The sequence below is a fragment of the Peromyscus maniculatus genome, chromosome 7, assembly GCF_049852395.1.
Source record: "Peromyscus maniculatus bairdii isolate BWxNUB_F1_BW_parent chromosome 7, HU_Pman_BW_mat_3.1, whole genome shotgun sequence".
Classification (NCBI taxonomy): Eukaryota; Metazoa; Chordata; class Mammalia; order Rodentia; family Cricetidae; genus Peromyscus; species Peromyscus maniculatus.
In genome coordinates this window covers 50,823,052-50,840,158 of record NC_134858.1, presented here as the reverse complement: position 1 = coordinate 50,840,158, position 17,107 = coordinate 50,823,052, and the positions used below count along the sequence as shown (strand labels likewise).

General features: G+C 40.0%; 1 protein-coding gene across 2 annotated transcripts in view; it reads left to right on the top strand.

The window, feature by feature from the left end:
* The window catches only part of Cul5 (cullin 5), a 44,886-nt gene that overhangs the window by 11,106 nt on the left and 16,673 nt on the right, over positions 1–17,107 (top strand). For both annotated transcript variants that reach the window (XM_006972316.4, XM_076576284.1), the window contains 8 exons: positions 1,901–2,074; positions 4,491–4,632; positions 6,032–6,177; positions 6,260–6,340; positions 12,937–13,030; positions 14,707–14,837; positions 15,049–15,156; positions 16,174–16,238. In XM_006972316.4, the coding sequence (XP_006972378.1) occupies positions 1,901–2,074; positions 4,491–4,632; positions 6,032–6,177; positions 6,260–6,340; positions 12,937–13,030; positions 14,707–14,837; positions 15,049–15,156; positions 16,174–16,238 (941 nt within the window). The remainder of the gene's footprint in view (positions 1–1,900; positions 2,075–4,490; positions 4,633–6,031; positions 6,178–6,259; positions 6,341–12,936; positions 13,031–14,706; positions 14,838–15,048; positions 15,157–16,173; positions 16,239–17,107) is intronic.

The following is a 17,107-nucleotide window of genomic DNA, read 5'->3' as shown; positions in this document are numbered from 1 at the left end:
TTTGTTTTGGTTGGTTGGTTGGTTGGTTGTTTTTGAGACAGGGTCTCACTGTAGCTCTGGCTGTTCTCAAACTCACTCTGTAGACCAGGCTGGCCTCGGTTAGGATTAAAGGTGTACACCACTGTGCCTAGCCCCTTGGATTGCTTTTAAAAACTATATATCTTGCCAGGTGGTAGTGGCCTATACCTTTAATCCAGCACTCAGGAGGCAGAGGCAGGTGGATCTCAGTGAGTTCAAGGCCAGCCTGGTCTACAAAGAGAGTTCCAGGACAGCCAAGACTGTTGCACAGAGAAACCCTGTCTTTGAGTAAAAGAAGAAAGAAAACAAACAAAAACTGTATCTGGTGCTAGAGAGATGGCTCAGTGCTTAAGAACATACACTGCTTTTGCAGAGGACAAGCTCGGCACCCAGCACCCATATCGAACACTGTAACTGCTGTAACTCTACCTCCAGGGGATCCAGTGTTTCTAACCTGTGTGGACACCAGCACTCATGTATGCAGACACATACCCAACCACACATGTATGCTGTAGTATGTACCCATTCCCTACACACAAATAATCACAGCAATAATAACAAGCTGATCATGGTGGCATTTATTTGTCATCTCAGCATTGGAGAAGTGGAGACAAGTAGATCCCTGGAACTCTGGCCAGGCAGGCTAGCTTACTTGGCAAGTTCCAGGCCAGTGAAAGAACTAGTTGTTTTGTTCATAGCCCTGGCTATCCTGGTATACATTATACAGATTAGGTTGACCATGAACTCTCAGAGATCTACCTGCCCCTGCTGTGTTTAGGCTCTAAGTATGACCTTGCCACCATTTGTAGCTCCTTCTAAGACAAAAATTTGCATGTCACAAGATTCTCTCTCTTAACTGGATGTGGTAGCATATACCTTTAATTCCACACTCAGGAGGCAGGGGCAGGTTTATCTTTGTGTGGGAAGTCAACCTGTACCACAGAGTGAGTTCAGGCCAGCCCAAGGATACATAATGGGACCCTGCCTTAAAAAAGGAAGGAGGAAGAAACAAGAAACCAAACACCCCATTTCAAGTGTATATTGCAGAGAGGTTTAGTTTATTCATAGAGCATCAGCCACTAGTTCCAGACTATTTCGTCACCCTCTGAAGGAAGAAACCCAGTACTGCTAGCAGTCACTCCCTATCACCTCTCTTCTCAAACCTTGTTTGCCAGTAAACCATGACTTTTCTACCTCTGAACTTGTCTGTTCTTGGCATTAAATCAACTGTGATCATTTATAACTGGTCTTCACCACTGTGCTCCATTCTGACCGAGTACTATTCTGTTGTGTACCTCTATCCTTCAGCAGGAATAGGCCCTAACATTTACTATTTTTGTTGTTGTTAATATGTTTTTAGTTTATGAGACAGGGTTTCTCTGTGTAGCTAGCCCTTGCCATCTTGGAACTTGCATTGTAGATCAGGCTGCCATGAACTTAGGTCTACCTGCTTCTGCCTCCCCAGTTCTGGGATTAATTAAAAGCATGGCCACCTGGCTGGGCGGTGGTGGCGCACGCCTTTAGTCCCAGCACTCGGGAGGCAGAGCCAGGCGGATCTCTGTGAGTTCTAGGCCAGCCTGGGCTAGCAAGTGAGTTCCAAGAAAAGGCGCAAAGCTACACAAGAAACCCTGTCTCGAAAAACCAAAAAAAAAAAAAAAAAAAAAAAAAAAGCATGGGCCACCACTGCCCAGATTAGATTTACTTTTTGATTGTTTTGGATAATATGGCTGTGAACATTGATGTACAGAAGATTTAGGACATGTGTTTAGTTTCTCTTAAATGGTTTGTACAATAACTCATTTTAAAATTAATGCTTTGCTTTATTATTTTCAAGGCATTTTTATTTAAGTCTATTTCAAATTGTTACAATTTTGTTTTTCAGCGTGTCCTGAGCCATCAAGATGACACAGCTTTGCTAAAGGCATATATTGTTGAATGGCGAAAATTCTTCACACAATGTGATATTTTACCAAAACCTTTTTGTCAACTAGAGGTTACTTTACTGGGCAAACAAAGCAATAAAAAGTCAAATATGGAAGATAGTATTGTTAGAAAGGTATGTCTCTTACCCCATTGTTTTCCTAAATTTCTTCAGAAAGAAGGTAGTTCATAATAATTGACACAGGCTTTGCTCCTTCACACATAGTTCTTTGAGCCATCAGGGTTTTTCTGTGTAACAACTCTGGCTGTCCTGGAACTCACCCTATAGACCAGGCTGGCCTCCCAGAGATCCTCCTGCCTCTGCCTCCCAAGTGTTGGGATCAAAGGCCTGCACTACCACCAACCGGCTAGGATTGTTTACTTATTTATTTTTAATGAAACAATTTTTTCCATAAATTTTAGCTTCAACTCTCTCTTTGTAGGGTTTTCCTATACTTTCATTTCTTTTTTTTTAAATTAAACTTTCTTTTTATTCTTTGTGTCTTTCACATCATGCAGCTGGATTCCACTCATTTCCCCTTCCTTCATATCCACCCTCTGTCCTTGCTCCTCCCCTACAAAATAAAACTAAATAAAATTTAAGAGAAAAAAAAGAGAAGGAGAACTCTCGTATGGGAGCTGTAGTGTGACAGTCACACAAACCCTTTTATCCATATATGGAGTCATTGGTCTAGTCAAGGCCTCTGGTCTCTGCCACACTATTGATGCTGGGCCCTCACTGGGGCTCCTCTTGGCTGTCCTGTTGTAGCCCTGTGTTGTGGAGGTCCTGCAGCTTTGGGTCTGCAGGACCAGCCCCTTCACGTGCTCCAACTTTCATCCTTTTATGTGGTCTTAAGCTATAACTCTGTTTTCAAACATTACCTCCTCAGTTCTTCCTTTTTCTTTTTAACTTTTCCTAGTTTTATCTTCAGTATCTTTTTTTTCCTGTGTTTCTTTGTACTTTATTTTCCTGAGAATTAATTACTTGTTTTCTGTTTTAAAAAACCCTTTCATTAGATTATCTTCTAACTTTGTGTTTAATTGTAGCTAACCAGCTGTCATCTTTATAGTTTTTTGTGCTGGTTGTTTAAGCTTAGTATGTACTGTGCTTATTTTTATATATTGCATGTTTTCTAATTTAAAACCTGTGCCTGGTAACTAACTATACTTTAATGGACAAAGACTCTCCCTGAGTGTCCCAAGCTTCCTTTCAACTCTAAATTGTTTTTTTTTTTTTAATTACCGTACTCATTTCCCAACTGCTTTCCTACTAATGAGCAATGAATGGAACTAGAGTGTATATTGTGTGAGCATAAGGCATTCATAAGCTCTACCACTGAGCTACATCCTCAGGCTTAATGAAAGGAAGAAAACTGCCATTTGAACTTCAAGTACTGTTTACTGTGATGGTTATGTTAAGAGACCAACATTAAAATTGTGTGGTTGGGCTGGAGAGGTGGCTCAGAGGTTAAGAGCACTGGCTGTTCTTCCAGAGGTCCTGAGTTCAATCCCCAGCAACCACATGGTGGCTCACAACCATCTGTAATGAGATCTGGTGCCCTCTTCTGGCATGTAGACAGAACACTGTATGTGTAATAAATAAATAAATCTGGGTATTACCATCCCATCCTACTGTTAGAATTTGCTTTATATGGTAATACTGTAAAATTAGATGTACATGGTTTTTCAGTGCTAGAAATAGCTGCAAATTGAAACATTTTCTCTTTAAAGGCAAAAAACCTTTGAAGATGCTATTTAACTTGTAGCCCCATTATCTTATCTTTTGGTTGTTATTTCTTTCATTATTACCATTTTTTAAATTTGTTGTGAGACTTACTAAGTAAAATGAGCATCATTTCTTGGACCATATTTGTCATATTCAGATGTGAGCGTGTTAGTGCTGCCTACTGGGCCCCCAGCTCTTACATCTAAAGAGGAGATCATGGTAGTTCCTGCTTCAGGACTGTGGGCATTACATAGTCAGTTGCAGGTACATGAAGAGAAGTACGGAATTGTTCACCCTTCTTATCACCGTTCTTACTGTTCCTAATAAATGTCTGACAGAGTTACTGGCAGCATCGATCTTTATTTACTAGTGTGTACTTTATTCTATAATTTTGATAGACAGCTAATAGGTAGCTGTGCACATATTTTTATTAAGATGGCTTGCACAGGCATGCATGTGAGCATTCCACACAGTTTAGAGCTGGAATCCAAATTCCATTCTGAAGCAATAGTTTTTTTGTTTGTTTGTGTTTTTCAGATGGTTTCTCTTTGTAGTCTTGACTGTCCTGAAAATCACTGTGTAGACCAGGCTACCCTCGAACTCACAAAGATCTGCCTGCCTCTGCCTCTGAGTGCTCAGATTAAAGGTGTGTATCAATATGCCAGTCTCAGTTCTTTACTATTATGCTAAATAGTGACTTCCTAAATCATTCAACAATCCAGACCTAGTAATAGGATTTCCTTTTCTACCATTTGTCCTGAAACTTGTGTGTGATGCTTGACATGTCAATAACCAAAAATGATGCCATATTTTCTTACTTTCCCAGCTCATGCTTGATACATGGAATGAGTCAATTTTTTCAAATATAAAAAACAGACTTCAGGATAGTGCAATGAAGCTGGTGCATGCTGAGAGATTAGGTGAAGCCTTTGATTCTCAGCTGGTCATAGGAGTGCGAGAGTCCTACGGTACGTTCTCAACTTTTGTAATCACATTTCCCTCCTAGAATATTAGGATATAGACATAGTCCTGCCAGTCTCACGTCTACTTCTTGTACTGTGTACTTTTTTATTTTAACAGTACACAAATGGGAATTACTCTGTGTCAAAGAAACCTGCAAAATTCAAATTTTGTCATTTCCTCATCATTGACTTCTTGGCTAAAAACTTTCAGGTTCCTAAACTACTAGAGAAATATAATTGCAACCTATCTCATAAAAGATAACATTGTTCTGTGTTGATGTTTTCAGAAGTTAACTTATCTGTGTACATTCTCTGCCTTCTCTGCTTCTAACAATGATGTTGCCTGTCCTGTTCAATCAGATACTTTCTTTCTTCTGACTTAGCCAGTGCCTCCTCACCTCCAGACTCATTCTTCATTTTCTCATGGAGACCATCCTGATTTCCAGACTAGGTTGTATCCTCACATTTAGTTATTCATAGTAATTGTGCCTCCCTGGCATAATTTGCCTGAGTGTCTTACTAATGCTTCATTTTACTGAATGTAGTATATCTCACATGAAATTATCCTCAGTAAAGGATAGTTTAGTCATTTTTAAATGGTTTTTCCCTGTTGTTGCTATGTTTTAGTTAGGCCTTTAGATATTCTTTAGTATTATCTTTGAAATTGTTCCTTTTCATTTCATCTGCCACTGGTTTAGACCTCTTTAAATTCTACATCTAACTTTTGAAATGATTTTTTTTGGGTTTTTTTTTTTTTTTTGGTTTTTTGAGACAGTGTTTTTTCCACACTGGAAATTAAACCTAGTGCCTCATACATGCGATGCCTTCCCTCTGCTAATGAACTATTGCCCTAGCATTTTTCCCCCCAATTTTATTTTGTTTTTGTTCACTTGTGACTTGTGTGTGGACATGTCTGTAGGTCAGAGAATAACTTGTAGGAGTCAGTTCTTCCTGCCATGTGGGTATCAGGGATTGATTCAGCCATGAGGCTTCACAGCAAATGCCTTCATCTGAACCATCCCATCAGTCCTCGACGTCTTACCCTTTTTAGGGGCATCTCATGTAAATTCACATGTGAGGCTTTCCATACTGTCCTTCCCTTATCATCCTATTGGACAGCTTGGTCAGAACACTTGTGCTCAAAAGCTTCTTATCCTGACTTTGGAAATCCTTTTTTATTCCTGAAGATTCCATTAAAATGCCATCTGTTCTGTGGATGGCTTCTTGATCATCAGTTTAGAAGGCAGGCTCTTAAAAAATAATATTCCACATGACTATAATATTTGTTACTGTACTACTATGTTCTATGATCTTTGGAACTTTTCCAGACTCATAACCATACCTCAGTATGTTACTCATCTTTCATAGTCAAATAATTAAAACAACTTTATATTCTGTGTTTCAGTTAACCTTTGTTCTAATCCTGAGGACAAGCTTAAGATCTACAGGGATAATTTTGAGAAGGCATACTCGGATTCAACAGAGAGATTTTATAGAACACAGGCACCCTCATATTTACAGCAAAATGGTGTGCAGAATTACATGAAATATGTAAGTCAGAATTCATTGCATTTCATAATTTCAGCTAGGCTCCTGATATTCTTAAAATGATTGCTATTTTGCTTCTGGACAGGCAGATGCTAAATTAAAAGAAGAAGAAAAAAGAGCACTCCGTTACTTAGAAACAAGACGAGAATGTAACTCTGTTGAAGCAGTAAGTAATGTGATTGTGTACCTTTTGGGATTGTCTAAAGTCATGTACCACAGGAATGACAAATGCAGACACTAATGACATCACCTCTTGTTCATTTTTTCTTTTCTTATGTTTGAGTAGTTTGCCTGTGTGTGTGTATGTGTACTGTGTATATGGTACCTGGGGATGTCAGAAGAGGGTCTTGGATTCCTGGAACTAGAGTTGGGGGTGCTTGTGAGTCAACATGTGGATGCTGGGAATCAAGCCTGAACTCGCTGGAAGAGCAGACAGTGCTCACAACTGCTGAGCCATCTCTCCAGCTTCCCACACTGCTCTTTGTTATGTCTGTAACTAGTATTGATAATTGGTTAGAATACTCTTCTCCAGTGAGAAAAATACATCTGCAAAGGTGTCTTATTCTGAACTTTCTAGTCTTTATTGTGTGTAATGTACAGTATTTAATTTTCAGTCATGCTCCTTAAGTAGTTTATTTGTATAAAAAACACATTTTCTGTACATATCTAAAAAGGCTTATCAGTGGGATTTTACTCATGATCTTTTGAATTCTTGCACCTTAATTGATAGTCATGCTAGTTTTATTCTTGGAACAGATATCACACTGAGTAGAATCTTTGACCCTGTTTTTTCCTGGAGAAGGCTACTTGTTTATGATTTGTATTATATGGATTTTAGTAGTTAAAGTACTTTTGATACAACGAAAAGGTGAAAAGTTGAGCTACAACTTACTTCAATGGTTGTTTATAGAAAATTTTAATAGAAATTTGTAGCTAGGCTTGGGCTTATTCAGAAGAAAGGGCCATGAATAGGTACTCCCTGATCAGACTTACTCCTCCTGGCCTGGTGGGGTGGCTCAGTGAGTACAGTGCTTGCTCTGCAAGTGAAGTGTGCTGTTACAGAACAGCTAAGTGTAAATGCCAGGGAAATGACTCACTGTTAGTTAAAATGAACGAAGGCTTCATGATCTGAGTTCATGTTCCAAAATCCATGTAAAATGCCAGGTTCACTGTCACTCACCTGTAATTCCACCACTCCTAAGACAGAGGCAGAAGAATCCCTAGGAAGCTTTGGGGCCAGCTAGCCTGGAGTACAATGTATGGACACAAAAACAAGTGTTTCTACCTTAGCAAGGTAGAAGATGAGAACTGACTTTTGAAAGTAGTCCTCTGATTTCCACACATGTATTATGACATTTACATACATAGACACACACACACACACACACACACACACACACACACAACTTAAAAAAAACTCAAATAGGCAAATACTGTAATTTATAAATTATTAAATACACCTTAACCTTCAGTATTTCAGTATGTTAAAGGCCCTGGCTTAGCCAGGCAGTGGTGGCACACGCCTTTAATCCCAGCACTTGGGAGGCAGAGGCAGGCAGATCTCTGAGTTCAAGGTCAGCCTGGTCTACAGAGTGAGTTCCAGGACAGCTAGGGCTGTTATACAGAGAAATCATCTCCCGAAAGAAAAAAAAAAAAAAAAAAAGGCCCTGGGTTTGATCTGCATCCCCCAAAATCCCCCCCAGAAAGAACATAATGATGAACATGAATGAAGATTGAGGTTGTGTTGTTTAGAAAGCAGATGCCATTAATTACCATGGTGGAAAAGATCTTAAGCTGGAGCAGCAGAGAATTGTCTTAAGAATTAATTAAGGATAGCCGGGCGTTGGTGGCGCACGCCTTTAATCCCAGCACTCGGGAGGCAGAGCCAGGCGGATCTCTGTGAGTTCGAGGCCAGCCTGGGCTACCAAGTGAGCTCCAGGAAAGGCGCAAAGCTACACAGAGAAACCCTGTCTCGAAAAACCAAAAAAAAAAAAAAAAAAGAATTAATTAAGGAAAACTTAACTAAAAGTTATTTAACACTTATTATACAACTGAGGCAAAACAAATTGTTATGGAGTAGAATTAATTTTGCAAATAAAGGAATTCCTTTAAAAGACAGACCTACTCTCTCACTTAGCCTTCTTGTCTCATCTTTCACTTCACAGACCCTTAAATGCGTTCCCTCCGTAGGGCTTTTCAAGTGCCAGCTTTGCTCATGGAGGAAGCCTTACCTCGAAGGGTTTAGTCCTGGTGTAGCAGAGGGTTCAACATTAAGCACATTGATAAAGTGTTTCACCTTGAGGCCCCCTGGGGAGAGTTTGCTATGGATTTAGAACTTGTGCTCATCTCAGGGAAACAAATACAGAGTTGATGGCATTTGACAAAGTTTCTTTCTTAATGGAAGCTAGCAAATGGAGACAGAAAGGGAATCCAGGTGAGAGAGGTGGTTTATCACTGTCCTTTCCATTCAGGATGCTTGTCACATAGTAAGTATGTATTTAGGATCAACTATGTATATAGTACTTTGGTAGATGGTAGAGAAGAAATGTAAAAGAGGTCTAAATGGCCTCTCAATCTGAATTTCTTGGTACAGGATGAGACTCATTTGAAGCAAGAAAAGAAACCTAGGAGCCCCCCCCCCCTTTTTTTTTGCCTGGTGTAAATGGTTTTCTAAATTAATTTTTTAATAGATAGGATCTTTACCATAATTGGAGCAAAAAAAAACCTTTCATGTTATATAGTTAATTCTCTTCTTTATGTTTACGTGTGTCTAGGTGTAGGAGCACATGTGCCACACAGCATGCATGTGCAGGATCGGATAGCTTGCAGAAATTGGTTCTTTTTCTGCCATATGAGTTCCAAGGACCAAACTGAAGCACCAGGCTCTGTAGCACCTCCAACTTCTCTCACACACCTTTGTGTGTTTTCTAGAGGTGCTGAATATCAAACCAGTGCCCTCGTACATGCTAGGCAAACACTGTCACTGAGCAGGGCCCTCAGTTGTCTTCATTGAGAAGTAATGTCATAGTGAATGCTCTACCTCCAGATTCTATGTTTCATTTTATTGTACTCATTTGCTTCATTTCTTTTCTTTTCCTCCTTTAAAAAAAATTATTTATTATGTATAGTGTTCTGCCTGCATGTATCCCTGCTTGCCAGAAGAGGGCATCAGATCTCATTCTAGATGGTTGTGAGCCACCATGTGGCTGCAGTAACTGAACTCAGGACCTCTGGAAGAGCAGCCACTAAGTACTCTTACCTCTGAGCCATCTCTCCAGCCCTTCTTTACCTCTTTCCTTCCCTCCCTACTCTCTTTTCTTTTCTTCCTGTACTCTAGCATTTAAAAGTTTATGATGTTGTACATACATGTTGACTTACATGGTTCTGTAACATATAGCTACCCAGTTTTCTATTGAACTAGTTTTTCATTCTTTATAGTTTCTTATAAGAAGGGTTTGCTGGGATATCCTTAATGCCTATTTCTTTTTATCATCCTACGAATATATCCTTCTTCATGCTTTGCACTCTCTTAGGATGGAATCTCCCTGAAAAGAGACTGCTGAAGAAAGGGTATAACCCATATACAAATTGCTGTATTATTTCAAACTAACCTGAATTGTTATGGATCTTATTCTGATCCATTTCTACGGACCTAAATTTTATTGGTTTTTAATTTTCAATTTCCCACTCTAATACATTTTAAAAGTTTTTATGTGCATTTACAAATTATTGTGGGTGTTGCTAGAGAGATGGCTCAGCAGTTAAGAGCTCCAGTTGCTCTTCTAGAGTGTTGGGTTTGATTCTCAGCACCCACATGGTGGTTTACCACTATCAGTAACTGTAGTGCCAGGGAATCCCAGTACCCTCTTTTGTCCTGAAGGAACTGCACACACATGGTGCAGAGATAGATATACCTGGAGGCAAAAAAAAAATAAAAAAAATGAACTTCCCTGGGATGCTGGAGAGATGGCTCAGCGGGTAATAGGACTTATTGTTCTTGCAGAGGAACTGTTCGTGCAATGTAGCATTTTTGTTTTTCCGTTAGTTCTGTATGGTTAACTTACCTGGTTTTAGTCGGATTTCATTGGGGTAGGTAAGTGTTGAGTGTAGGTCTGGAGAGAGATGGTTCAGCAGTAAGGAGCACTGATTATTCTTGCAGAGGGCCCATCCATGTTCGGTCCCTAGCAACATCTTGGATGGCACACAACCATCTCTAATTCCAGTTCCAGAGGGCCCAGTGCCCTCTTCTAGCCTCTGCAGGCACCAACCGTGCATGCAGTGTATGTACATACATGCAGGAAAAACACTCATACATATAGCATAACCTTAATTAATTAATCTTTAAAGAGGAGGATGTTGAATGGGCATACTCAGGTCCCATGGTATAGTGATATCACTCAGCAGTTAGGGCAGAACTTCCCACCATATTTATTGGGCAAGAAGTTGTTAACTATGTGTGTATTATTTTTGAATGCTAGAAATGTGATAGACAGTCATTAGTGTAGTTGAGACTTAACAAAAAGCTTTTTACTAGAATATCCCTAAGAAGTAGGGAATTCAAGGTCCTCCTACTTAAGCCTCTCAAGTGCTTGGACAGTAATGAATCCTCTTTACCTAATTCATATTCAGTGATTACCAATATTATGTCAGTTCCAAGGAGAATTTTGGACAGAATAATTTTTAAGACATGTAATTCCTTTCCTGTTTAATACAGGTAATGATCTGTTTTAAGTGTTTCAAAAGAGATATATTATCCTTAGTATATTTTGCTTCTGTGCTCACAATCTTTATTTGATTGACAGGGTCTCTATTTGTAAACTGGGGGTAGGCTAGAACTCAATGGTCTCCTGCTCAAGCATCTTGGGTGCTGGACTCACACATCACATTTTACTTTGCTCGATCCTTATGTGAGGAGTCAATTTCTTCTTGGCAGTGAGGAAGTAGATGGTGGTGTAAATTGCTTGCCCCTGTAAGGAGATTTTCCTGATGGTCTTCTTTAACCCATGACCCTTTCCCCTTGATGTCATATTTCAACAGCTTTTTCACCAACCTTTGCCACTCCATATCTCCCTTTTATTTCCATTGCACTGGTCTTTAATGCTCCCTCGAAAGGAAGAGACTCCCATTATCTTATGCTTTTTAAAATTTCCTTGATTTTTTTCCCTCTCCTAGTTATGTGTAAAAACCATAAACTGTAGGTTTTCTTTCTGCATTTTTCCTTCCTTTCTTTACTGTGTCTACTTTATTATCCTAGAAGGCATAGTCCATTTTAGGACTACTTATTTTTCAAAATCCAACTTAAGCCCAGTGCTGGGTATGGTTGCAAACACTTTTTTTTTTTCTTTTCTTTTTTTTTGATCCTAGCACTTAAGGGACATGTGGATCTCTGTGAGTTCCAGGCCAGCTAGGTTTGCATAGTCAGAGTCTGTCTCAAATAAGGAAAAAGGGTTGGGCATATAGCTCAGTGGTAGAGCCCTTGCCTAACTTGAGAAAAGCCTTGGATTCTATCTCTGGCACCAGGGGTAAGGGTGTCAGGATTGGGTGTTTTGCCTGTGTGCATGTATGTGCAGTGTCTGAGATCCCAGAAGAGGATATCGGATACGCTGGTTACAAGAGTTATAGACTCTGTAGCCCCTGTGTGGGTGCTGAGACTTAAACCCTGGGAATCAGCAACAATAACAAGTACCTTTTTAACTGCTGAGCCATCTTTCCAGTCCAGGGCGGGGTTGGGGGGGGTGGGGGGTGGTGGGGGAAATAAAACTTTAGAAGGCATCTTGTTTAACTCTCTGCCTCTTAGTTAATCACCTCTTCTAGAACAGGCACAGGCTATGTCTTGTCCTCTGGACAATCACAATTCTAACATAGATTTCGACAGCTATGAGGAGTTAGCCAAAGTTCACCTTGTAATGGATTTTGTATATTTTTAATTTTCCTTTTTTTTTTTTTGGTTTTTCAAGACAGGGTTTCTCTGTGTAGCTTTGCGCCTTTCCTGGATCTTGCTCTGTAGACCAGGCTGGCCTCGAACTCATAAAGATCCGCCAGGCTCTGCCTCCCAAGTGCTGGGATTAAAGGCATGTGCCACCACCGCCCGGCTAATTTTCTTTCTTGTTGGTTGTTTTTTGGCTCTTTTTTTTGGGGGGGGGGCGCCACCCAGCTCCCAAATAAATCACAGAGGCTTATACTTAATTATGAATGCTCAGCCTTAGTTTGGCTTAGTTTCTGGCCAGCTTTCCTTAACTTAAATTATGCCATCTACCTTTTGCCTTTGGGCTTTTCCCGTTCTCTTACTTCTGTAACTTAGTGCTACCCCATGGCTTGCTGTGTAGCTGGGTGCCTGGCCCCTGGAGTCCTCCTTCTCTGGCTCCTAGCTCTCCCCCTCCTCTTCCTAGATTTCTCCTTCTATTTATACTCTGTGCCTGCTGGCCCTGCCTATCCTTACCCCTGCCTTGCTTTTTTAGACCAGTTCTTTATTAGACCATCAGGTGTTTTACACAGGCACAGTAACACAGCTTCACAGAGTCAAACAAATGCAGCATAAACAAAAGTAACACACCTTAAAATATTCTGCTATACTCTTTGTTTTGGAGGATTAAAATTTAAGAGAACCTAAGTTCTGTAGTTTTTTCCTTTACTTTGGTACATTAACAGTAAACCTGCATGAAGGTAGGTAGAGTGTACTTTCAGTGTACTTACTTGTCTTACTGTTGAACCAGTAGGATTTGATTTGTGAGTAAAGCTTATTGCTGTTACTTGTTTTTACAGCTCATGGAATGCTGTGTAAATGCGCTGGTGACCTCCTTTAAAGAGACTATTTTAGCAGAATGCCAAGGCATGATCAAACGAAATGAAACTGAAAGTAGGTAAAATCTCACATAGAGACATAACCTTTTTAAGAGAGTATCTTAAGCAAATCACCTAATTAATTGCTGTTGGGTCATTCTTATAGACTGGGCTGACTTTCCTTCTGTATGTACTAACACTTACTTGTTTCGGGAGGCTTTTGTCTTTCTTCTTTGAAAGTCAAACTGGACTTTTAAAGGCTAGTATAAGTTGTAGAAACACAGTATAGACTAGAACTGAGCTGCCGGGCGCACGCCTTTAATCCTAGCACTTGGGAGGCAGAAGCAGGTGGATCTCCATGAGTCCTGGTCTAGAGAGCAAGTTCCAGGACAGCCAGAGCCATTACACAGAAAAACCCTGTCTCCAACTGCCCCTCTTCCCCGAAAAAGAATAGAAACAAGTATTATTTGGCTTTTGTGTAGAAATGTGGTGAATCGTTGTAGAAAATGTTAAAGATGGCTTGGTGGGCTTCATGACGTGAGTTCAGCTTCCCGAGCACAGATGGTGGGAACAAAGGACTGACCACAAATTGTCACCTGACTTTCACATGTTCTTCTATGTAGCCCTGGCTATCCTGGAACTTACTCTGTAGATCAGGCTGTCCTTGAAATCAGAGAAAAATTATTTTTCTTGCTGGGCGGTTGTGGCATATGCCTTTAATCCCAGCACTCGAGAGGCAGAGCCAGGCGGATCTCTGTGAGTTCGAGGCCAGCCTGGGCTACAGAGTGAGTTCCAGGAAAGGCACAAAGCTACACAGAGAAACCCTGTCTCGGAAAACAAACAAACAAACAAACAAACAAACAAACAAATTGGGCTTTTGAGTCAGAACTGCCATGCAGCTGAGAATGACTTTGAGCTCTTCTGTGTATCCTAAGTTTGTAGACATACTGCCAATCTAAACAGTTACATCTGATCCATACTGAATTCTGCAAAACAGTTCATTTAGTGATCAGTACCATGATGTAAGGCTTTGTGAACGTTAGTTAAATACTTTGTAAATTTTTTGAATACAGTTTTATGTTAATTCTAATACAACTTTATATAATCCTTGTCCTTTACTTTGAACATGCACTTACTTTTTATGAAATGTAGTAGTCTTCTGTATAAGTTTGTATTCTCCCTCCCCCCCAAGATATATGATCTTACTTTGTAAATCAGGGTACCCCAGAACCTGCTTTAGCCTAGAGTGTCCATGAAATATCAGTTCTCCTATCTGCCTCTACCCCCAACTTTTTTGTTTTTGTTTTTGAACAAAAACATTTCATCTTATTGAAGGCCCAGTGGTGTTTCCTTGGCAATAAAATTACCACTTTTAATTAGATTTTTAAAAGAAAACCCTTTAATTTCTAAACAAATTATAGCCACAGGATACTCATAGTGTTTTTCAAACTCCCAAGTAACATTTCTTTGGGATCTTACTTCTGAAAACATAGCTGCTTGTAGTTCCCCATACATTGGGAAGCAGCAGTAGGCAGATTTCTGTTTGAGTTTGAGGTTAGCATGTTCTATATAGTGAGTTCTAGGCCAGCCAGGCCTACCTAGTGAGATCCCTTAACACACACACACACACACACACACACACACACACACACACACACACACACACACACACAAAAGTCCATGGACATTAATTAAGAAAGAAATTTAATTTAATGGATAAAGTAATTACATGAATGTGCTGTGTCCTTTCAGAGTTACATTTGATGTTTTCTTTGATGGACAAAGTTCCTAATGGGATAGAGCCAATGTTGAAGGATTTGGAGGAGCACATCATCAGTGCTGGCCTAGCAGACATGGTGGCAGCTGCTGAAACTATCACTACTGTAAGTTCTTTCTTTGGCAATGATTTATGTACATTCCAAATTACATCTAAAGTTGTGACTGAAACGATAAAAGAATAATTTGGAATATCATTCAGTTTTACTTTCAAGAGAAATACTCTCCAATTTTAAAGCCTTAGTCTTTGTTAGAATAGTATTTTTTGTTTCATATTTTTTCCTTTTAAAAGCTGAAATGCAAATCATTTTCCCTCAGGACTCTGAGAAGTATGTGGAGCAATTACTTACCCTGTTTAATAGATTCAGTAAACTGGTCAAAGAAGCTTTTCAAGATGATCCTCGTTTTCTTACTGCTAGAGATAAGGTAACATTTCTCTGTAAACATTTTGTCTACAAGGTGCCACTATTACAGTCGACTTGAGCAGTGTCATAATGCTAAGCTGAAAACTATGTTTATTTATTACATCCGATTTAGTATTTCTTTCGGTAAGCCTCAAATACACTTGTGAACTGTGATTCAAGGAATTGGGGATTTAGCTCAGTGGTAGAGCACTTGCCTAGCAAGTGCAAGGCCCTGGGTTCAGTCCTCAGCTTTGGGGGGAAAAAAAAAGAACTGTGATTCAAACAGGAAGCTGCTCCCTCCTTAGTTTTCCCATGCATGCTGCCCCTTTGTTTTGAAGGTTATTCATTCTCCTTTTGAGATCTTCCCTGCTTTACACCGCTGCTCTCTGGAGCTCATCCCAAGGAGAGTTGATACTTTTACTTATTGATTTTGTGGGGTATGAGGGTGTGCATGCCAAGCCATATGTGCGCAGAGAAATCAACGGACAACTTCCAAGATGTGGTTCTCTCGAAATGGGGGTCTGAAGCTTAGCAACTGCCTCTACTGGCCCAGTGTTAATGCTTCCGTCCTCCATACTTTGGAGCTCCTGTGAGAGTCGCTCTACAGTTGTCTTTACTTCCCATGGAGCATTTGTATTGCATTTTCTGACGTTCACAGTTTTCTCAGTGAAATGGGAGAACATACCATTTCCTGGATGGAAATGGACCCTGGGAAGGAAATGTTGGCTGGATTTTTTTCTCTAGAACTCTTAAAAGTAGAGGAGAGCCCACCACCACAGCACACATGCACTGTCTTTGCCTGCTCCCACCCCTGTAATAATTAATTTTTTAAAAGTACTGACTCCACATATACCGTAAAAATAATAGTTGAGCTGGAGATATAACTCAATAGAGTGTATACTAAATTTTACAGCTTCATTCACCACAACAACAAACCTGAGAAAACACCTGGTTCATATTAATTTGTTTCTTTGAACATGTAATTTGTATATTTTAAATATTAAATGTCATTCTATTTCAAATTGGGTTCTTTTTGCAGGCTTATAAAGCAGTTGTTAATGATGCTACCATATTTAAACTTGAATTACCTTTGAAGCAGAAAGGGTAAGCTTTTAAACTATTTTAAAAAAATAATTCTTTGGCGGATTATGTTACACATTACTGGGTTACTGGGGAGCAAGGTGCCCCGTTTCCCTATAAGTTTGGGCTTTTGTTGCGTTTGCTTTTAAGTTCTAATTGCTGGTATTGTTTTGTTTTTGAGACAAAGTCTCTGATCCAGGATGCTCTCATCCTCTATGTAGCCAAGGAGGAGCTAAAAGACTGCTTATCTTCATGTCTCTTCTCTTGTGTGCTGGCATTACAGGTTCAAGCCTGGTTTATTCAGTGCTGGGAATTGAACCCAAGGTTTCTTATATGATAAGCAAATATTCTACCAACTGAGCTACATCCTTTGCCCTTGTTTGTGTTTGTTTTAACTTTTTTTTTTTTTTTTTTTTTTTTTTTTTTTTTTTTTTTTTTTTTTTTTTTTTTGGTTTTTCGAGACAGGGTTTCTCTACGTAGTTTTGCGCCTTTCCTGGAGCTCACTTGGTAGCCCAGGCTGGCCTCGAACTCACAGAGATCCGCCTGGCTCTGCCTCCCTAGTGCTGGGATTAAAGGCGTGCGCCACCACCGCCCGGCTGTTTTAACTTTTTTTATGTGTATGAGTGTTTGCATGCATGTGTGTAAGTACACCCTGATGTGTATGCCTCGTATCCGTGGAAGTCAGAAGACAGCCATGGATCCCCTGGAACTGGATGTGCAGCGTTTATAAGTCAACCATGTGGGTCCTTTGGAAGAGCCAGTGGCCAGTGCTCCTAAACGCTGAACCACCTCTGAGCTCCGTAACCTTTTTAATATTTTTGATTTTTGTTTGTCTCACTGTGTAGCTCTGGCTGACGTGGAACTTCCTATGTAGATCAGGCTGGCCTGGCTAC